The 24,333-nt window shown below is 35.4% G+C and overlaps 1 protein-coding gene across 4 annotated transcripts in view; it reads right to left on the bottom strand.

Moving 5' to 3' along the window:
• Window positions 1–3,067: 3,067 nt before the first annotated feature.
• KLHL13 (kelch like family member 13) overlaps window positions 3,068–24,333 on the bottom strand; it is a 308,520-nt gene continuing 287,254 nt past the window's right edge. For all 4 annotated transcript variants that reach the window (XM_036270593.1, XM_036270594.1, XM_036270591.1 and 1 more), the window contains 3 exons: window positions 13,261–14,056; window positions 6,408–6,521; window positions 3,068–4,651 (listed from right to left, as the gene is read on the bottom strand). In XM_036270593.1, coding sequence (XP_036126486.1) covers window positions 4,164–4,651; window positions 6,408–6,521; window positions 13,261–14,056 — 1,398 coding nt within the window. In that variant the 3' untranslated portion in view covers window positions 3,068–4,163. The remainder of the gene's footprint in view (window positions 4,652–6,407; window positions 6,522–13,260; window positions 14,057–24,333) is intronic.

Here is a 24,333-nt window from a genome sequence, read left to right on the forward strand (position 1 = left end):
ATCCTCTCAACTTCTCTAGCGTGATCCATGTAGAGAAGCAAAAGCAAACTGTCAAAATCTGCCAGAAATCTTAGCTAGAATCTCAAAGTGTTTCTTTCATAATACATAAAAATTATGTGAAATTAAAATTTCAGTGTAAAACGAAAGTTTTATTGGAACACATCCATGCTCATTCATATATATATTGCCTACACTTAAGCACTACAACAGCAGAACTGACTGAGTAGCTGTGACAGAGCTTATGGTCCACAAAGATTAAAATATTTACTGTTTTTTTTTTTACAGAAAAAGTTTGCCAACCCTTGTTGTAATGTTTCCTGTTTGTTTGTTTTGATAGAGGTATGGCCTCTATTCTCATTTTTTAAATTCAGTGTTTGTTTACCTTGGTCACATTGTCAAATAAGGCATGCAAGGTGAAGAAACATTTGATTATCATTTGGTAAGACATGATTAGTGAGCACAGAAATAAACACTAAATTTAAGTAGATAATAAAATATCCACTCAGAGATCTGAATTATATAACTTAGATTCACTGATAAAATAAATCTTTCAAAAGCCTAGCATCACTGTTACTTACTCTTGCAGATAACCAATTTGACCATATTAATCTTTTAATATTTTAATATTTTATACTGACATTTAGTAGTTAAACCTCATTTAATACATGAGTTAGAAAATGTTATTCTAAATATTGCATTTATGTATGTATGGTATGTACAAAATTACACTCATTTTAAATTATAATTGTGTAAAAATAATATACTTATTTAGCAATAATTATCTTGACATTGGGGGAGATAAATGAATTTTTCTTTTTTGTATTTTCAAATTTTTCTCTATTATATATTTTAAATTAACAGAAGTTTTCAAATACTGCATTATTTGACTAATTTAAAACAAAATTCCTTCTTATAAACTTGCTTCACATCAACTCTCCTCCCCACACACCCAAAGCGCTATCTGATGTGGAAAGGAATTAACCTGAAGTTTAGTGGCTTGAAAATGAAAATCAAAAGGAAAGGCACAAGAGCCAAGAATAGAATTAGAGGCAGAACCAACTTTCCACACAATAAAATCTGCTTACTGTTCTTGGGGTGGGTAGAGGGATGGGAGAGGGATACTCAAAGGGCCTTAAAATGGAAAAAGGGCACATGGTTGAACAAATTAAGTAAAGCATTACTTAATTGCCCAGTAGAGCACTCTCTTAGAAGCTAAAGTGAGGGAATTATTTTATCAACTTCCTCAAAAACATTTATATACATACATACACACACACACACACTAACATTGCATTGTATAATAAATATTTTTAAGTCCCTAAAGCAATATTAAGAAATAGTTTCTGGTCATAATTTCACTTTCAGGGCAAAGCCTGATTGCCAGATGAATTATTTTATAATTCTAGCAATAGGCAAAGTAGATGTTTTTCTTCATGTTTCCCACCCTACCAACCTCTACCAAGAAGGAAAATTATAAACCTTTTGAGCTTTAATGTATTCATAACTCCTTTTTCAAATAGACCAAAAACCAATGTGAGACATGTTTGCAAAACCAACCAATGACTGACTGGTAGACATTTTGTATAAAGAAAAATAGTTAATTCACTGTGAAGAAATATGCCTAACAATTTACCATCTGTTGGAATTGTTTAATAATAGCACTTGTGTGACATTAATTGCTATTCTAAATAACATATGGCACAGAGGTAGAAAAGGTAAGCTGTCAAAGAGAATTATGTATGCTTTATTTCCTGTGGCAAACTGCTAACAGATTACCAACCCAATTTCCTCTTCTTTCTGGGCACACAGCTATCTGATATTTTCCTGCCCCCTTTGTGTTTATACATGCCACAAACGGACTTCTGGCCAGTGAGATGTGGGTAGAAGTGATGTATCCCTCTTGCAAGCATGACCTCTACAGCTCTGACACCTGCAATGCTCCATTTTTCTTCTGACTGAATGGAGAGGATGCTGAGGACCTAAGAGACAAGAGAGGCCACAAGATGGAAAGAACCATTACTGCTTGGAGGAGAGTTGTCTGATCAAGAACACCCACACTGGACTGTGGCAAGACCATCATTCGGTCCTGTACACTCTACCATTTTTAGACAGGTATTAACCACATGCAAATGGCTAAATCTGTTCGGCTTGTAAGCAGAGAACCGAAGTCACTAGAGCAGTTGCTCTCACTTCAGAACTATCCTGACAAAGGAGGTCATTCAAATTCATATCAAGCTTCTCCCAACATTCAAAAGCACCACTGATGGGAAAATTGTTTTCTTCATTATGTTTTTTGTAATCCTCACCAAAGGATACTTTATCTTCAGATAGAGTAGGAGGGAGAGAGAGAGAGAAACATGAACATGAGAGAGACACACCGATTGGTTGCTTCCTGCAAATTGCACCTACAATGCTTTGGTCCACAGGCCAACACTCCAACCTCTGAGCCAAACCGGCCAGGGCATGTTTTCTTCATTATGTTTAACTCAAGACAGAGGTAGTGACATCTGTACTGATGATTACCCATTGGTGAAGAAATCTGGTGACACTCTAATTGTTTTGCTATAGCTTGAAATTTTGGGTTCAGATTTAATCTGGTCATTTGAAAATAAAATAGAAAAGATCAAGCAGATGGCCCTAGAATAAATCTCAAATAATCTTTAACAAAAACATGCTTCATTTGTGTTCCTAGCTCAAGAACAAACATCTTAGGTTATGTTACACAATCCCTTCTCATTAGGTAAGATGTGTCTTCTTGAAGATCTGGGAAACTGACCTTATAATTTAGACATGTCTTGCATTACTTCTGTGGGAACAAAGAAGAGCCAATTAGTACCGGCCATGAACCAATTCCTCAAAGACACCAACAATGAATTTTGACCAATGAAGTTAGACCTGGTCAAATTCTTTTTTTCCTTGAATAAAAGTCATTAATAGGAGTTAATCCAAACTGTTCAGTGCTCTGAGTTCTACTCACTTGAATCCTGATATACCAAAAAAGGGGGGGGGGGGTATTTAACAAAAGGAAGTCAAAGCAGACAATAATGAGATGCTTCAGACCAAAATAACATTAAATGTTTTTTTTATTGAACAAAAAGATAAAACATGGAAGTTGAATTCACTGAGTGAAAGCAGCTTGCCAGGTGAAGCTGCTTTACTATGTGCTAAACAACCTTGTGAACTGAGAGTATACAGAATACATATAATGTGAAAGTTATCTCAACAGCAAAGAAGGTGTAGTTTACAGTTCTGGAAGGTAAAATTTGGTCAAAGGACAAATTTATTTGCTCAAAATGTCCAGCCCTCATTCACTTAATTCAGCATGATTCTACATATGTGAATTCAGTATGTATATACTGAATTCCCATTTTAATGGAAGCTGCTTTTTAGAATTTTTTTTTTACATTTATTTGACATGCCACCCAAGTTTTAAAGTTTTGTATTTGATATTTTTATGTGTGTGAAGGTATATCTACACACTTTTAAAACTCCCAACCCTTGTTTATAAGTAGAGGGGTCATGCTGCCTTTAAAAAAATAATATTGCTGTATTTCAGTTAATCTTTCTCCTGTGCATCTAAGAAATATTATATGTTCTCAATGCACCCACACAGACAGGTGGGTTGACAGATATGTCAAAAATACTTCATGAAAAGGGGGAGGTAGCTCATGCGAGTTGGCAACCTTTTGTCTATTGTTTTCTGTTGGAGGAGGCTGCCTCCCTTTGACACTTTACAGTCCAGATAAAAGAAAAATGTTTTACTTTGAAGCCTGATTACCACAGTTGTACATTTACTATAGTCCACTTTCAACTTAGTTTATTGGGCTTTCTAATATAAGATGACAAACACCTCATACCCAGTACACAGTGTCAAAAAAGTACTGAAGAAACATTTTAAATACAATAACTTGTGGTTTTTTTTGTATGTTAAATATTAGCTTCTATGGGGTACATTTCCAGAATGGTTTTGTTACCACTTTATAACCACCCTAAGCCAAACAAACAGCACAAATAACATCAATGTTGTCTTTATATCCAATATCTGTATCAATTACTGGAGGCAAATCCTAACATACACTATTTAAGGGAGGGGGCAGCAAAAGAAGAGAATCCATGACACTTTGCAAAGTTAGGACTACAACATCTTAGTTGTAGGGACAATCTTACGGTGCAGAAAGAGGGGACTCTCTAGAAGGTGATGGTGTGGTTTCTTCAGGTGGAAAAACTGTGAGTGTGCAAGCTCGGATGCCACCAAGAGATTCTGGGAGATCAAAAACCTTATGCCATTCATCTTTATCTGGATCGTATTTCTGCACTATCTCTACCATACAACGATTATTCCAGGAATACCCACCAACCACATAGATTTTATTTTCAAAGACAGCGACCCCAACATCACTCTGCCCTCTTAACATGGCAGCGATCGGGGTCCACTGGTCAAGGATAGGTGAGTAGTATTCACAGCTTAGGACATCATCATAATCACTTGTTCCTCTGAAGTGATTGCCACCAATGACATAGAGCCTTTCTCCCACTGTACACATGCAATGCAGACCTCTGACAGTGGTCATTGGCGCCTTCTGGATCCATTTGTCAGTATCAGGGTCAAAGCACATGAGCTCCTTTTGGAAAGTGTCATGAGTAATTCCTCCTAAAGAATGAAATAAAAGACATTAGGTAAACAGATTATTATAAAAATGTAAAAGTAAAAACAAGCTCTCTGTCACAGATCATTAGTATTCTATAAATGTCTGCCCATTATAAATACTTTCCCTAGATTAAAAATAATAATGTTTTCATCTTCTTAAAGAATAAGAACATAGTTTATATTATTGTAATGACTTTCTCAAATAAAGACCCATGGGAATTAAGAGACTTTACTGGATGAAAATATATTTTGCCCACTTTTAGATTTGTGTCTGCAGTAAATTCTAACTACAAAGCATCATTCACTCCTAATGATTTTTAGTGGGCATCCTCTGGGTGCTAAGCATAAGGCTAGGGAATTTAAATTCTAGGTGCCCATTTCCTCACTTGCTAAATAATAATATCTACTCTAATTACTTCATTAGGACTGTGACTATGACTGTAAATTGAAATAAATCAAAATGCTTTGGAAAAGTTGGAAGTGTGGTGCAAATGTACAAGCTTATAAAAATATTCAGAATTGTTTGTTCTTGTAGAATTTTTGGTGGGTATGATGAGGGTGAGTAGTGTTACCTTCTATTAGCATAGAGATTTACAAAGCTAAAAAATTAGAATGCTGAATATATATGGTATTTTGCATGTGCAACAATTGGTTGCTGGTCAATTGAGTTGATATCATCTACAAAGTATACTCTTAGATCACAAATAAATCAGTCTCTACAATAAAAGAATCAGACTGTATGTTCTGCAGATTAAGAAGAGAGCTAAACTAATTTTCGGCCATATCGTTCAAAGCTCTACCATCTGGTGGCCAGATGGAAATCACTGTTTTTTCTTCTGCTTTTACACATTTTTTTCTGTACTTTACAGAATTAGCAGAAAACAAAACAGTGTTCTTTGGTTTGAAAAAAATCAGCTATGGTTTCTATCCTACTCTTGATTGTGAAGGTCATATATGCAATATATGCTAATTATGCCAAATCACCACTAGAACAATTCAGATTTGGAGCTCTGATTATAATGGCATAGCATCTACACACAGAATATAGATGGTATAAATCATTGATTAGTGGAGCTTATGATTTTCTGGATGACTTTTAATATAAGATGTCCTGCAGTTGCTCAAAAATTTAACACCAAATACCTGCCAATCACACACTCCAAGCCTTTCACTGATCTTTCATGATTGCAGATTTCAGAAGACAGTGTTTATAGACTCAGACCACAAACATCACCTGAACACTTTTGTTCCCTAATAATGTAACTGCTGGCCTGGCACCGGCAGGCCCTCAAAAAGGGGACACTCTGTCTGAGGTAATCTCTTTTAGGTATAAATGATAAGAATCTGCCTAACAAAAGAAAATTTCAATACCAGAGGTAAACATTACATTAAAATAAGACTCTTTTCTAAATTCTACAGAAGGATGATTAAAATACCAACTGCTTGAGAATAAAAGTTGTTACTGAGACACTGTAAGCAAACTATAGCTGGTTCAAAAAATTTTATTAGAAAAATATATGTGCATGTGGCATATATATATATATATATATATATATATACTTCTAAATTCAACATAAATTATATTTTAATTATCTATTTTCTGGATTTTTTTATTAACACTATATAGAAAGATGGTGACAGTTAAAAGTTTATGTATTAATGGGGGGAAGGGGAGCATCTGTAATACTTTAAATAATAAAGATATATATTTTTTAATTTTGTATATCCTATTAATTGTATTTGAATTATAATTGTTTACCTGAAATATACATTACTCCTCCATACACAGTTCCAGCATGGCCATAGTGGGGCTCACTCATTTTGGCAACATAGGTCCATTCATTTGTTCTTGGATTGTAACATTCTACTGTAGCTGTTGTTCAAAAAAAAGAAAGAAAAGAATTTCAAATTTAGCAATTAATTATTTTTTAGGTGGGACAATAATAATATCTAAATAACTGAAACATATCTATTATAGGTATGAGATATTATTTGTGGTCTCATATTAATTATTGAGATTATATTAATAATTTGAATGATTAATACATGTTACCTCAGACTAGATACTCAGTCTAATAATGTAACACATTTCTGTCATTGCAGAAATCACTAGGATTTCTTTTCTTCTTGTATCTTTATAATTTGATATTTCTCCCATTTTTAAAGATGTGGGAAGAAAAGATAACAAAATCATAGGAAATGAAAACATTTCCATTCTAGGCTCCATGTTGATATACCATATGGGGGGGGAGGTTATTAGATATAAAGCAAAATTTTAAGTTGAGAATAAAAGTATGCACACCACCTGTTGCATGTTCTCATGCCTAAGGCTATATATTTCATATCCAGACCACAAAATGGACACTGGCAATATTTTTCTACATCTATACACTAAATTCAATAGTTTGTACATACCTAACACTGTTGCAGCCAATACTGCTCTTAACTTGAAAATGATTGGCAACATAATATGAAGTTAAGAATTTTACTAGGCGTACTTCCTCTCAGTAATAAATTTATCCTAAAGTATTTTGGAAAAGTGACCTCAAATTATTTAAATATCAATTTATTATAACTTCAAAAATAGAACAACAGTCCAGACAAGTAGAAAATGTGAGCTTTTTTAAAAAAGCACAAAAGTCTAAATTGACTTGAAAAGTTTACATGATTTATTGCAGACACTGCCAGTTGCTAACCCAATTTCTTGTCTCCACTAATTCTGTTTTTTTCTTACTAACAGAACCAGAACACTCTCAGGGAAGCGCTGTGCCAAATTTAAAATAAAATTCAAATTATGAAGTCCCCTTGAAGCTGGAGATGACCATATAATACAGTTCCAGACAATGAAATGGAAGCAGAAGTCTACTGAGTGAGGTTTATTGATCAAGCCACTAGAATAAGGCTTTGCTACTTGCAGCTAAATGAAATTCTAGCTGATGAGTCATCCTTTGAGCAAGGTTTCGTATTAGAAAGATAACACAAGAACAGACAAACTAGAAAGACAGATTGAGAGAAAGAATAATTTTCCACTCTATTTAATAATTTCATTTCTTAATCAAATTCACTATGTGAAGTACTTAATTCTCCTCTAACAACAGCTTTTACTAATTTGCTTTTCCACTTAGTTTAGATTTTAGTTTTCCATCTTATTTCAAAGGCTTTTACTATTCTCATTCTGATTTACTCCCTTGTTAATTTTGTTCTTTACTTCAGGCTTGGACCCTTACCAACTCTATTTCTTCTAAACCCTTCCATCAAGTAGCAAAATCTTTCCTTCAAATAAGGGGGGAATTTTCCCACAATTAATGATGAACTAAAACTGCCATATATTCCAGTATTGTGTTTTACTAGGTCCAGTGACTAATGTCTTTTTAAATGTGTATTTCCATTTTCCTTTAGCATGACTTTCACCTACTTGACAAGCAAAATCCTACTGAATGGGCATTATTATCTCTCTATACATACTTATAAAAAATCTAGTATATTGATTGCTACTTGGCATCAGCAAAGTAGTTAAAGGTAGGGTTTTAGCTGATAAAAAAAATAATAGTCTACTCACGCATCCTGTCAGTAAAAGTGTTTTAGAAAACTACAAGAGATCATCTTTCCCATCTATTTAAGATCAAAGACAGGTCTTACTATATTTCTATATTTTTCTTAATGAAGAACTCTGCTTTGAACTTTGACATTTCTAGAGTGTAACAGTTTTCCTTATGTGTAATTCAATCTGTTTTGATGCAATTTCTACTAGTTTCCTCTTATTCCTTTTATAGCGAAGATAGAAATTGAATAGTTATTCATTCTTTATGATCATTAAAATTTACCTATGTAGAAAGATAGTTATTTTTGTTAGTGAGTTAATTGCATTTTTCCTAATAGAGGTTAAATAATCCATCTATACATACATCTGTACATATATTATCCATCTATACATATGTATAATTTCTCATACAGCAGCCCCTAAGTGTAAGATAGCTATTAATCATCAATAACATAATAAATATATAACAGTTTATCATTTATAATTTGTTTTCTTCTAGCTAAACAATCCATCTCCTTTATCTTTTCCCATCATTTAATCTCTAATTTCGTCATGCAGAATTGCTGTTATTAGTTAAGTCAATAGTAGTTTTAAAATATACTATATTAATTAAAAAGCATATGTACATGCCTTTATTTCTGTTTTCCATATTTACAAGGTTAGTGCCATAACTTTGATAGGATGGAAGCAAGGGATGATGCAAGGCAAGGAACCACAAAGCAGTGGTTCCATCATAGTCTACGAGAGCTGGGGATGATAATGAGGTAACTGGCAAAATCTAGAATAGGGGTCAGGCAAACTACAGCCAGGAAGTCAAATCCAGTATGCCATCTGCTCTTGTATAACCCACAAGATAAAAATATGAATGGTTTTTACATTTTTGAAGAGTTGTGAAAAACCAAAGGAAGAATATATGAAAATTATATACATTTCAAATTTTGGTGTTCATATATAAAGCTTTATTGGAATACAGTCTCACCCATTTGTTTATAAATTGTCTATAGTTGCTTTTGCAATATAACAGCAGACTTGGTTAGTTATGAAGAGTTTCTACAGCCTACAACGCTGAAACTGTTCCTAGAGTTGCTACAAAGCTGAATATATACTTTTCTCCAATTTTTATTAATTTATTTTTGTTACAGATGTTTCTCCTTTTTCCTCCCTAGACCCCTCCTCCCCATCCTTCCCCACCCCCACCCCCTTGCATTGTTGTCTATGTCCACTGGTTATGCATAAATGCATATAAGTTCTTTGGTTCACCTCACCTATACCCCCCGCACCCCTGCTCTGAGGTTTATCAGTCTGAACCATATTCCTTTCTATGTCTCCGGGTCCACTTCATTCATCAGCCCTCCCTGTTCATTATATTTCACAAATAAGTGAGATCATGTGATATTTTTTCTGGCCCTTTACAGAAGTTTGCTGATACCTATCATCTTCAGTAGTCTGGTGGCCTGGTATTTAAATTAGAGACCCTCTCCAACTTAAAAAGTATACTTAAGTTGGTTGTTTCACATGTGTTACCAGGGATCTTATTTTCTCAGGTGATTTCACTGGAGTCCAGAATTGGTCCCAAGGGATAATGTGGACCTTGTTCTTTGAGATTTGGGAAAGAGATTAGGTCTGAAGAAAATCATTTGGACAATAATGGCTCCCATAAAGGGGGGATGGGCTCTAAAATCCTAAACTGCCAAGTAGAGATTTGTTGCTTAATGAAAAAAAAAAAAAACAAATTCATTAAGAGATATGAAGGCACTTGATAAATTTCAGCAAGTTTATTGTACATTTATTTTTAAAAAACCATCTACCTTGTTTTCTATGAGTTATTTCATTATTTGAAAGCTTGACTTATTCATATTTAACTGAAATGAAGGATATCAGAGCTGTCATATTTCTCTTTAATAGAGAAAACCTGAATGGAAGATCAATTGCTTATATGATATAATTTTGAATGATGCCAGAAATAACTGACTCCTTTTTCACTTAAGTGACAGTTATTCTTAAGCTTCTCCTAGTTTTCCACTGTATCCGGTGTCTAAGTAAGGCAGTGTTTCTAAGGAATTATATTTCATCAATATGCCAGGCTCATACACACACTAGTAGTATCATTTTGATGTACTGTGGGCTTGGTACCATGCACTACATGAAAATATTTTAAAAGGCCAAATGCATTAAAATGATCTAAAATGCCTTGCTAATGCCTTGCCACTTTTCTTTTCATAATTATATATATATAGGCAATAGTTATTGCATATATGAAGAATAAGTGATGTACTGGTACCAATGAACCTGTTAAATTGTTGAAAGCCTCTCCCATCAATCCCTTTTTCTTGACACCTATTTCCTACCCCCTTCTCTACTTATGCAGGCCTATTAACATGTCAACATAATGAATTAAGATGGGAATGTTAAGTTATTACAATAAGTGTGTATGTGTTGGGAGAGGTGAGGTTCCATGAAAAGTGCTTATAAGAGCAGGAGAAAAGTTAAAACCCCAGCTTCTGGCTAGAACATTCAGAAATAAATACAAAAGTTTCTTTAGAACCAAAATCTGCTATTATGCAAAAACAATGGGCCCAAGAAAACTGGAAAGGGCAACTGACACCTATACTATTTTTATTTATATAAACAGAAACTTTATTAACAGAATTCAGAAGAACTCACGGATGCTGTTCTTTTGGAAGGTAATCAGGCAGGTTACATTAGGCTTAGTTATCTCAACAATAAAGAATGTGACAAAATGGGACAGTTGACTTCTTGTTCCCACTTGAGTTTAGCATAGGAAGTACACTAAAAGAGTGGGATGGGTCCAGAAAAAAAAATGAAGCTTCTTGCTTCTTGGTTTTAGGTAATGTTTCTTTTTGGCCTGAAGGTTCTCCTGGAATCAAGACGTTTGCTTTGAGTGCACTTAATAAGTCAATCATATAACTTTAAATAACAACTTCAAATATGTTATAACTTACAATACTTAATATAGTCTGGATTTGCTGGGTATGCTGATTTTAAGTACTCATTTTCTACAAAGTTTAGTTATTTATAGATTATAGTTGATGATTTTAAAGGGAAAGAATATCAAACAGTTGTTCTTTAAATGTTTGTTTTCACTTTCAAACTGAAACACAGAAGACTATTTTTAGTAAGAGATGGAGGTGATTTCTGAAGGTCATGAGTAAGGAAGCCAGACACTTGCCCAACAGGGTAGTCTACTTCTTGTTCTCCACTAAGTATAACATGGGAAAAGCTCAAAAAGTTTGGGGATCCAGTCAGAAAAAGAAAACCTCTAGCTTCTTGGTTGCATGTAATGACTCTCCTTAGCCTGAAGAATATAAGTTCTTAGAAAAATAAGGCCTTTAATTAACATGAGGAACATATTGAAAACTTAATAGCTGCATGTTAACAGGATATCAACAAGCAAGCACTGACTGAAAATGGAACTATTCACTTTGAGAAAAACAGTTTTAAAATGACCATTGACTGCCAGGGTTGATGACTTATAGTTTGTGAACTAGTCAAGATTATCTTAGATGCATGGTTTTTCAAAGAAAGAGCCAAGTTGCTGCTTACATCTTGTGGATATTTCCAGACACCATAAATTTAAAATAGTATAATAACATGAAAATAATATGTAGGGGTTGATAGAGGTGACCTAAAATGACAATTCTACACTAAGGGTACTGATACCTCAAATGCTTTTAAAAGTCTGATTATTAAAATATATTGGGAAACCTGTGTGGTTCATGATCATGGTACCTATTCCAACAATCTGAAAAGTTTGATCTTAGAAAAAAAGTATCACTGTGTCAAAAAAAGGAGAAAAAAACTGTGGGTAGGAAAGATCAGTACCATTAAGATCATGTCACTAACAAGAAAGGGCTTGATAAGCTGAAAAGCCTAAGAGCTGAGAGCAGTTATTTTTGTCTCTGATAAGCAGTTTATGCTCAAATCCATTAAATTACATTTTATTCCTTAGAAAACTGAAAAGAAATATTCTCATAATTGTTATGAATTTATCCCAAGCCAATATTTTAAACTTCCCCAGCATTCTGGAGCTTGGAATACTGGACAACTACAAGGACTCCATAAAAGAGAATAAAAAAGAGGAATGGAGCCTCAGTGTGGCTCAGTGGATTGAGCGTCATCCCATGGACTGAGAGGTCCTGGTTCAATATCAATGTTTCGATCTCTCTTTCCCTCTCTCTCTAAAAAAAAAAAAAAAAAAAAAAAAAAAAAAAAAAAAAAAAATCAATAAAAACATACATTTTTTAAAAAGCCAAACACTGATGGTAATGACAGATACATAAGGCAAGATATAAAATGTGGTCTTCCTTACCTCTCTTTTGGACATCAATCTTATTCCAATTTTATCTAAAATAACAGAAGCATACCTTCCTAGTTTTAATTTATATAGCCAAGGTATTGCTATGTTAACTGTACATGTGACCAAACTTAGATTAGAAGGACAAAAAAATGACCATTAAATACAAGATCAGTTTATAGTGAAGAAAACTGGTACAGTATTTCACCCAGAGAGAATGATTTTTAAAACCAATAGCCATAGATTATAATGTGGTAAATAAACTTTGGGTAATATTAAACTTTGTACATTTAATTAATAAAGAAAATTATCTTATGTTGCCTCTGATAGGTAGCAGATTATGTAAAAGAAAAAAAAAATAATAGAAATCAGTGGTCTGTAAGGAAGAATTTTAACCTGTTCAGTAAAATATTATGTGGGCTTTTAAAAATGAAAAATGAGGACACATGCCAAATTTCTGTCCAAGATTCTATTAGAATCTAAATTAACCCAACACAATATACTTTGTAGATTAACCTTCAAGATGAAAACCATATATACTGTGTAAATCAAATATACTGTAACATATTGATGTATTTATGAAATATAATTTGTACCATGGCCAACAATTGGTGGCCAGATAAGGCATACTGTTTATCTCGGATATTTTCTAAGAAAAACAGTTTAAAATTTAACCCTAACTACATTTGTTATCTTTAATTTTATAGAATTGTTTATTTTATGATTTGACAAGAATTTCGGGCTAAAGAAACTTACGCAGTTCACCAGCTGCATTTCGCCCACCGACTGCATATAGATATCCTTTGAGGGCACTTAGGTGGAAGAAGGTGCGCTTTTCATTTAAAGATGCAACTTGCATCCATTTATTGTATCGAGGATCAAATCTGAAGACTGTATCGACAGCGGTTTTCCCTTTTGTGTCATAATTACTCTGTCCACCAACAACATAGAGGAAATTTCCAATGACAGCAATGCCATGCTGGTACCTTGGGGCATCCATAGGGGCTAATGATTTCCATTCATGAGTCTTCTCATCATACATGCGCAATTCCTTGCTGACAACCAGCTGCTGCCTCAGCACTCCTCCTAGTGTAACCAAATGAGTGGTGTCAGACCGAATGGCAGTCCTGTCTGACTGCATAACTGGCTGCATATATGGCATCATTTGGTAATTGCTGGCTTCCAAAAGGAGATTCACACAAGTATTGTCAGTTCTCATGAAATCCACGGTTTGCACATAATTAATGAGCTCTTGCGGTGTCATCAGTGGAAATCGTATGTTTTTCATTAATTTTGCAGCAAAGTCCATCCGAGCCTCTTCCAGGCGTAGCCAGCGACAGGTAGCCTTAAAGAGCTCAAGTTCAGTGCAGTGCTTAAGGCTATTACTGGAAAGCACAAAGGCAAGCCGTTCAAAAGGGAGTTTCAAGAATTCCCCAGTGCTCAGCAATGCAGGAAAATTCTTCAAGACAAAACTGTTAACATATTTATCCACTTCTGTCAGATTGTAGGTATTGGCAATCCGCCCAACTTCAACACAATTGTCTAAAGTGACCTATCAAGCCAATAAAAAAAATTAAAACACAACTATTTTCATGGCACTCACATCTGCATAACATAAGCTGTTCTAGAAGAAGAACAAATTATGCTTTTTACTGTTCATATGGATGCAAATAAAGATTCCTACCTCAATACATTAATGACCTAAAGAGAATTCACAAACCACTTTTATCTAATCCAGTAGAATGGTGATTAAAAGAACATAATCATTCAAAATCAGGAGGTTAGAAGTTACTCTAAGAAACAATGTTATTGCTTGACTATGGCCGAAATAATTACAATAAGTCTTCAATAGGTTCTTGTTATTGTGGTGGAATGACATATAATGAAACCAATTTTACCACAGGCTAATTGATATAAACAAGAGTTCAATTCTTACTGCATTGCACTAACATTATAATGAAACAGTGTTGTAATGATATCAAGGGCCTGCCATACTTTTCTCTCCTTAAAAATGTGGGTTCTCCCTTTCCTCACCCAAGAAATACTAATAAAATTCTGGCCAGGGATAAATTTTGGAAAAAAAAAAAATAGAGGGTTATTCTATTATGGTTCACCTCAATCCTCTTCTGAAGTGTGATTCTTTTTTATTTTATTTTTTGTTACAGATGTTTCTCCTTTTTTCCCCATTGACACCCTCCTCCCCATCTTTTCCTCTAAAATCAAGAATAAGACATGTATGCCCACTCTCACTGCTCTTACTCAATGCAGTTCTGGAAGTCCTAGCCAGAGCCACTAAGCAAGAGAAATGAATAAAAGGCATCCAAATTGGGAAGGAAGACGTAAAAGTGTCACTTTTGCAGATGACATGATTCTATATATAGAAAACTCTACAGACGTCACCAAAATACTATTATAAACAATAAACAAATACAGTAAAGTTGCAAGATAAAAAAAAAATGTACAAAACCCCACCACTTTCCTATATATTAATAATGAAACATCAGAAAAAGAAATGAAAAAAAAAATCCCTTTGCAATTGCAACCAATAAAATAATAAAATACCCAGGAATAAACTTAACAAAATATCCAGGAATAAACTTAACAAAGGATGTAAAGGACTTATATACTGAAAACTACAAAGTATTATTTAAATAGATTGAAATAGACACATAAAATGGAAAAAATATTCCATGTTCATTGATTAGAAGAATTAATATAATTAAAATGGCCATATTACCCAAAGCAATATACAGATTTAATGTAATCTCCATCAAAATCCCAAAGTCATTTTTTTTTAAAAATCAAACAAAAAACATTGAATTTGTGTGGAACCACAAAAGACCTCAAATAGCCAAAGCAATCCTGAGAAGAAGAAAAAAAATGAAACCAGAGGCATCACTTCGAATTATACTACAGAGCTACAATAATCAAAACAGCATGGTATTGGCAGAAAAACAGACACAGAGACCAGAGCAATGGAACAGAATTGAGAGCCCAGAAATAAAACCACATGTATATGGGCAAATTATTTTTGACAAGGGGGCCAAAAACACACAATGAAAAAAAGAAAGCCTCTTCAATAAATGGTACTGGGAAGTTAGAAAGCCACATGCAGAAGAATGAAACTAGATTACAGTTTGTCCCCATAAACAAGCATTAATTCAAAATGAATCAAAGACCTAAGCATAAGATCTGAAACAATACATTACATAGAAGCAAACATAGGTACTGGACTTATAGACCTTGGTGGTAGAGAACATTTTATGAATTTGATGCCAAAAGCAAGGGAAGTAAAGGCAAAAATAAATGAATGGGACTATATCAAACTAAAAAGCTTCTGCACAACAAAAGAAACTGACAACAAAACAAAACGGCAACCAACTGAATGGGAGACATTACTTGTAAACAACAGCTCTGACAAGGGTTTAATATCCAAAATACATAAAGAACTCATGCAACTCAACACCAAACAATCCAATTAAAAAGTAGGCAGAGGACCTGTTCCAAGAAGACATGCAAATGGCCAACAGATATATGAAAAGATGCCCACCATCACTAATTATTAGGGAAATACAAACCAAAACTACATGAGATACCACCTCACACCTGTTAAAATGGCTATTATAAACAAGACAAGTAAGAACAAGTGTTGGAGAGGTTATGGAGAAATAGGAATCCTTATTCACTGTTGCTGGGAATGGAAACGGGAACAGTCACTATGGAAGACAGTCTGGTGGTTCCTCAAAAACTGAAAAATAGAGTTACCATATGACCCAGCAATCCCTTCTTCTGGGTATCTACCTGAAAAACTCAAAATCATGGTATTAGCAAAGATATATGCACTCCTATGTTTACTGCAGCATTGTTCATGATGGCCAAGACATGAAGACAACCAAATTGTCCTGTGTTAAAGGACTGGATGAAGAAGATGTGGTACATATATACTATGCAATACTACTGAGCCATTACAAAAGATGAAATACTGCCATTTGCAACAACATGGTGGATCTCGAGAATATTATGCTACGTGAAAAAAGTCAGAAAAAAGCAAAGAACCATATGTATGATATAAAACTAAACTCAAAATAGGAAGATGTCAGTGGGCAGGACCAAAAGGGAGGTGAGTATGTGAGAGAGTGTAAGTGGACATGAAGGTGGACGACCAACCCAAGCAGTGCAAAGAAACAGGGCAGAAAGTTCCTGTGCTGTGGACAGAAGCAGCCAGCTACAATGCAAAAGCTGAGCAGGAGTTGAGCCCAATGGGGCAGCAGCACTCCCCAGCCTCCAGTAGCAGGATCTGTGGCTCCACAGAGGCCGGTACTGTCAAGAAGCTCACAAGAGCAGTAAGAAGCCAGAGCCTTAAAGAGACTGGTGCAATTCAGCTGCCCGCCCTTGGAACTGCAAGGTGCTGGGGCAGAGAGGTCTGTGCGACCCGGCAGGTACTGGGCGATCTAGTTATACTCAGGACCTGCAGGGTGCTGAAGCACCAGACAGGTTTCTATGACCCAGCAGGGACTGTGACATCCAATTACCTATGGGAACTGTGGGGTGTGAAAGCACCAGAGAGGACTGTGCAATTCAGCAAGGATTGCGTGATCTAGTTACCAACGGGGCTTGTGGGGTGCTCAAGAAGCAGAGAGGCTTGCGCAACCCAGCAGTGATTGTGCCATCCAGTTACCTGAGAGACCTGCGGTGTGCTGAAGCACCAGAGAGGCCTGTGTGACCCAGCAGCACATAATATAGGCATAGAGCAAGGTGCCCAAAGGGACTGTGTAATCCAGTTACCCACAGGACCTGCATGGTGCTGGGGAACCAGAAAGGCCTGTGTGATCCAGCTGTGCAAAAGATAGGCAAAGAGGATGTGAAAATGGAGGCTAAGTGAATAGAAGCTATGCAGATGATCTCCCAGAACCAAACGAAAATTACATCTAAAATAAAAACAAATAATCCCGAAAAGGAACAGAAAAGCAGCAGGACAGGACCATATAACCAGGGAAACTGGTAGAATCTGTGAAAGCACAAGAGGGTGGCGGGCTGGGAGCCCACAGACAGCAGCAGTCTTAGCTGTGAGCAGTGCCCTTGGGGAATAAAGACCAAGCCCATTCCACAGCCCAGAGAACCAGGACAGAATGCTAAAATAGCCCAGCCACTCACATGGGGGCTCCAGCAGAGGGTAGAAAGACTGGGCTGGAACTCTGTGGGGACACAAGGGATTTGAAGGGCACTCAGAGTTTTTGCAGAGTTGCTGCCACAAAGGACAGTGGCCAGTGTGCTCCTTCCCTGAACTGTGGGGAAAAGCAGCAGCCGCCGCCTCCCCCCTTCCCACTCCCCCACCTCTGTGGGATTCAGCATTTCCCAGGTGAGGCAAAGAAATGCAAATTGAGGCTCATTAACAACCAGCATCTATCCCACCCTCTGAAAATCCTCTTATGGAGAACACTAGGGCTACATTTCAAGGCACTGAATAACTGAGACTACTAGCCACCACGGAAAAGCTCAAGGATAACTGAACCTTTCCTGGGCTTGCAAATCCACCCAGGAAAGTAAGACTTGACAGTGCTGTTTAACGTGGGCAAATCCAGGCCCATCCAAATAGAGTAGAGGGAGACACAAACAGCAGAACAACAACACCCACAGGGAAAATTGGCCAGGCACCAAAACACAATGAGATAGAAAAAATGGTGAAACAAAGAAATTCCAAAAAAAAGAACAAGAGAACTCTATTGAAGATGAGATAAATGAAATGCAGGTAAGCAAATAATCAGAGGTAGAGTTTAGGGCCATGATCTTTAGGAAGCTCAAGAGCATGACTAAAGACATCAGCACCGTGAGTAAAGATATAGAAACATTGAAAACCAACCAAGTGGAAATGAAGAATGACATAGCAGAAATTGAGAACACATTGGAAAGACTAACCAGCAGAGTAAAGAAAGCTGAGGACTGAATCAGTGAATTAAAAGATAGGGTAGAAAAAAATCAACCAATCAGAAAACCAAAAGGAAAAAACAATTAAAAACAGGAAGATAGATTAAGAGAACTGTAGGAGAACTGGAAACATAATAACATTCGCACCATAGGAGTCCCAGAGGAGAAAGAAAATGGGCAAAGGTTAGAGAATGTATTTGAAGAAGTAGTGACAGAAGTGGTAGAGGAATGGACTCAAGTTCAAGAAGCACAGAGAGCCTCAAGTAAGAAGAACCCAAACAGGCCCACAACAAGACACATAGTAATCAAAATACCAAAAATTAAAGACAAAGAGAGAATTCTAAAAGCAGCAAAAGATAAGCAACAGTTTCCTTACAAAGGAGCCCCCATAAGGCTCCCAGCTGATTCTCAACAGGAACACTAAAAGCCAGAAGGGAATAGCATGAGGTAATCAAGGTCATGAAAAACAAGGATCTGAATCCAAGACTACTCTACCCAGCAAGGCTATCATTCAAAATAGAAAGTCAAATAAGGGCTTTCCAGACTTAAAAAGGCTAAGGGAATGTATTAACACCAAACCAGCACTGCAAGATATGCTTAAAGGACTGCTGTAATTAATAGAAAAAATAGGAAGAAAAATAGAATGACACTAAACAAAAATAGCAATAAATAAGTACACATCAGTTATCACCTTAAATGTGAATGGTTTGAATGCTCCCATAAAAAGACACAGAATAGCTGACTGGATAAGAAACCATGATTCACATATATGTTGTTTACAAGAGACCCACCACAAAACAAAGGGTTCACATAGTTAGAAAGTGAAGCAATGGAAAAAATCTTTCAAGCAAATGAAAAGCAAAAAAAAGCTGGGGTAGCAATACTCATATCTGATAAAGTAGATTTCAAAATGAAGGACATAACTAGAGAAAAAGAAAGCCACTACATAATAATGAAAGAATCTATCCAAACAGGAAGATATAATCTTGGTAAACATATATGCACCCAATATTGGAGCACGAACATATATTAAAAATCTTCTGGAGGACTTGAAAGGAAAAATCAACAGCAATACAATCATAGCAGGGGACTTTAATGCCCCACTGACATCACTGGATAGACCTTCTTGACAAAAAATTAACAAGGAAACACAGACTACAACTAAAGTGCTAGTTCAAATGGATTTCATAGATATATACAGAGAATTGCACCCCAAAACTACATAATTCACATTCTTCTCAAGTACACATAGGACATTCTCAAAAATAGACCACATGTTAGGGCACAAACTAAGTCTCTACAAGTTCAAGAAGATTGAAATCATATTAAGCATCTTCTCAGATCAAAATGGCATGCAACTGGAAATCAATTGCAACAGGAACATGCAAAGACATTTGAACACATGGAGGCTAAATAGTATGTTATTGAACAATGAATGGGTTACCATGGAGATCAAGGAAGAAATTAAAAACTTCCTGGAAACCAATGAAAATGAACACATACCACCACTAAATCTATGGAATGCAGCGAAAGCAGTTCTGAGACAGAAGTTCATAGCACTAGAGGCCTACCTCAAGAAGCAAGAAAAATTTCTAATAGACTACCTAACCTCACAATATGAAGAACTAGAAAGTGAACAAAAACAAAACTCCAGAGCAAGTAGAAGGAAGGAAATAGTAAAGATCAGAGCAGAAATAAATGACATGGAGACCAAAAAAAAAAAAAAAAACAATTCAAAGGATCAACGAAACAAAGATCTCGTTCTTTGAAAAAATAAACAAGATTGATGGACCCTTAGCTAGACTCATCAAGAAACTAGGAGAGAGTACCCAAATACACAAAATCAGAAATGAAAGAGGAGATATAATAATTGACACCACAGATATACAAAGGATCGTTAACAAATATTATGAACAATTATACGTCAACAAATTCAACAATCTAAGCAAAATGGACAAATTTCTAGAAACATATAATCTCCTAAAACTGAACTGGGAAGAGAGGAAAAACTTGAACAGACCATTAAAAACAAAAGAAATTAAAGATGTAATAAAGATTCTCCTCACAAATAAAAGCCCAGGCCTGGTCGGCTTCATGAGAGAATTTTACCGAACATTAAAAACAAAACAAAACAAAAAAAAAACTAATACCCATTCTCCTTAAACTATTTTGAAAAATTCAAGAATATGCAAGACCTCAAAACTTGTTTTATGAGGACAGCATAATTGTAATTCCAAAACCAGAAAAAGACGCTACAAAGATAGAAAACTACAGACGAATATCCTTGATGAACATAGATGGCAAATCCTGAACAAAATACTAGCAAATCGAATCCAGTTATACATCAAAAAAATTATTCACCATGACCAAGTGGGATTCATATCAGGAATGCAAGGCTGGTACAATATTTGCAAATCAATAAAAGTGATATATCACATAAACAATGAAAGATAAAAATCATATGATCATATCAATAAATGCTGAAAGAGCATTTGAAAAATTCCAGCACAGATTTCTGATAAAAACACTCAGGAATCTGGGAATAAAGGGATCATAGCTCAACATAATAAAGGCCATATATGAAACACCAACATCATACTCAATGGAAAAAAATTAAAAGCATATTCCTTAAGAACAGGAACGAGGCAAGGATGCCCACTTTCTCCACTCTTACTTACCATAGTACTGGAAGTCTTAGCCACAGCAATCAGACAGGAAGAAAAAATAAAAGGGATCCAAATTGGAAAAGACTAAGTGAAACTGTCATTATTTGCAGATGACATGATACTATATGTAGAAAACCCCAAAGACTCCATCACAAATTTACTAGACTTAACACATGAATTTGAAAAGTAGCAGGATAAAAATTAACGTCAAGAAATTGATGGCATTCTTATACACCAATGATGAACTCACAGAAAGAGAAACTAAGAAAACAATCCCATTTACCATTACAGCAAAAAAATTAAGATACCTAGGAATAAACTTAACCAAAGAAATAAAGGACCTATTCGCAGCAAACTACAGGTCATTGAAAAAAGAAATAGAGGAAGATATAAAAAAGTGTAAGCACATACCCTGTTCATGAATTGGAAGAATTAACATCATTATAACATTCATACTACCAAAAGCAATCTATAGATTCAATGCAATCCCCATCAAAATAGCAACGGCATACTTCACAGAATTAGAACAAATACTTCAAAAGTTCATATGGAACCAAAAAAGACCTTGAATAGCCACAGCAATCTTGAAAAAGAAGAACAAAGTTGGAGGGATTACATTACCAGATTTCAGGTTATACTACAAAGCCACTGTAATCAAAACAGCCTGGCACTGGCACAAGAATAGGCATATAGACCAGTGGAATAGAAGAGAGAACCCACAAATGGACCCAAGGCAATATCCTCAATTAATATTTGACCAAGGTGGCAAGAGCATACAGTGGAGCAAAGACAGCCTCTTTAATAAATGGTGTTAAGAAATTGGACATGCAAAAATATAAAACTAGACCATCAATTTACACTCTGCACAAGAATAAACTCAAAATGGATAAAAGACTTAAATGTGACTCATGAATCCATAAAATTCCTAGAAGAAACTGTAGGCAACAAAATTTCAGACATCATACGCAGCATTATTTTCAATGATACATCACCTAAAGCACTAGAAACAAAGGAGAAAATGAACACATGGGACTACATCAAACTCAAAAGCTTCTGCAGTGAAAGATACAATCATCAAAATGGAAAGGCTACCCACTGTATGGCAGAGCTTAATTGCCAATGACATATCAGATAACAAGTTAATTTCCAATACATATAGAGTGCTCATACAACTCCACAAAAGGAAGACAAAGAACCCAATTAAAAAATGGGCAGGGGAACTAAATAGCTCTCCAAACAGGACATACAAATGGCTAAGAGACATATGAAAAAATGCTCAACATCACGAAGCATCAGAGAGATGCAAATTAAAACAACAATGAGGTATCACCTTACACCTGTCAGAATGTCCGCCATCAACAAATCATCAAACAACAAGTGTTGGCAAGGGTGTGGAGAAAGGAGACTCTAGTACACTGCTGGTAGGAATGCAGACTGGTGCAGCCACTATGGAAAACAATATGGTGTTACCTCAAAAAATTAAAAATTGAACTTCCATTTGACCCAGTGATCCCCCTTCTAGGAATATACTCTAAGAAGCCTAAAACACCAATCAGAAAGAATATATGTCCCCCCATGTTCACAGCAGCACTATTTACAATAGCTAAGATCTGGAAACAGCCCAAGTGTCCATCAGTAGACGAATGGCTAAAAAATCTGTCGTACATATACGCAATGGAGTACTTCGCAGCTGTAAGAAAGAAAGATATCTTATCCTTTGAGACGACATGGAGGGACCTGGAAAGTATTATCCTAAGTGAAACAAGCCAAGCAGAACAAGACAAATACCACATAATCTCACTTATTTGTGGAATATAATTAACATAACAGTCTGAGGAATAGGGTAGACCCAGAAACATGGAAGTAGGGTACCGACTGATAACCCTCAGAAGAGGGGATGCTGGGGGAGGGAAGAGATAAACCAGTGAACTTATATGCATGTACGCATAACCAATGGACATGGATAACAAAGCCGGGGACGAGGCGGGGGGATGCGGAGGAGGGTGTCAATGGGGTAAAAAAGGAGAAACATCTGTAGCAAAAATAAAATTAAAAATAAAATAAAATAAAAAAACCACAAGCCTACCATACAAATTTCTGGGTGTGTATATAAACACAGAGAGGTCACAGGCAAGCTCAAATGTTTTTTTTTTTTAAATATAGTCAGGGTGTATGTTCACAAATGTCACATAAACCTTATTAATGCACCTGTATAATTAATGGATTGGTAGAAAGTTAAGAGAAAAATTGGCTAATCCTTCTATTATTTAAAAGCTGAAATGAGACTAAAATTATTACTTCTCTGCATAAAATAATGGCCTAGTTAAGATATAATACCACTGCAAGTTCTAAGGTTAATACCCATACAGAAGACAGAGTTATTGCTCAAGAATTTGAACTCTTTAAGCAGCTGATTTTCTTTACAGAAATCACCAAAAAGTTTTCACTGATTTTTTAATTTAATAGATATGTATTTTAAAATACCTAAAACATAACTGTAACACAAAAGAATTAGGAAAACTAAATTAATCATTTATGGATCTTTGGAAATACAATTAGTTCAACACTGTTCAATACCTTGGATTTCTAATGTGGTTCATAAAAAGAACATTTTAATCCAGTTTAGGAGTGACGGATTGGTGTGTCCCAATAGTTTAAAGTCTGTAAATGAAGTTACAGTTAATACCCAATTGCCCAAACCACCTCAGGTAGAAGAGATCCTGTTTAGCGTAATGGATCTACTTTCTGAGACAAGTAAGAGATAGCCAAGTAAGGGTAATTTGCACTTTCATATACATTTACTAGTATGGTTAAGCAAAAGTTGATAACAAAACAAAAATAATTCCCAACTGTGCATATTCTCATCATTATTGATATGATTGCAAATATAAGCAACCAAAAATGGGTACTTTACATAGCAAAATGATACCATCAGTCACCATATTTAAAGTATTTATATAAAATAAACCAAGATGAAAGATTAGAAAAAGCTGTGTGATTTATAAATGGAATCAGGGTATTTAGTTACATCCCCTTTTCCCTCTTCAACTTTATCCAGTAAGAAAACAATTACTAAAATAACAGGATACAGAAATCTACCTTTCATTTAAGGGCATTTGGAAAACATGTGTATGCTCAGACACAGAACTGAAAAAGACTTTAACAGACCACTTAGTCAGTACAGATAGCTGTGTATTCTTTTCTTAAAAATCACCAGAGAATGGAATTTCATAACCTT

The sequence above is a fragment of the Molossus molossus genome, unplaced genomic scaffold (genome assembly GCF_014108415.1).
Source record: "Molossus molossus isolate mMolMol1 unplaced genomic scaffold, mMolMol1.p scaffold_m16_p_2, whole genome shotgun sequence".
NCBI lineage: Eukaryota > Metazoa > Chordata > Mammalia > Chiroptera > Molossidae > Molossus > Molossus molossus.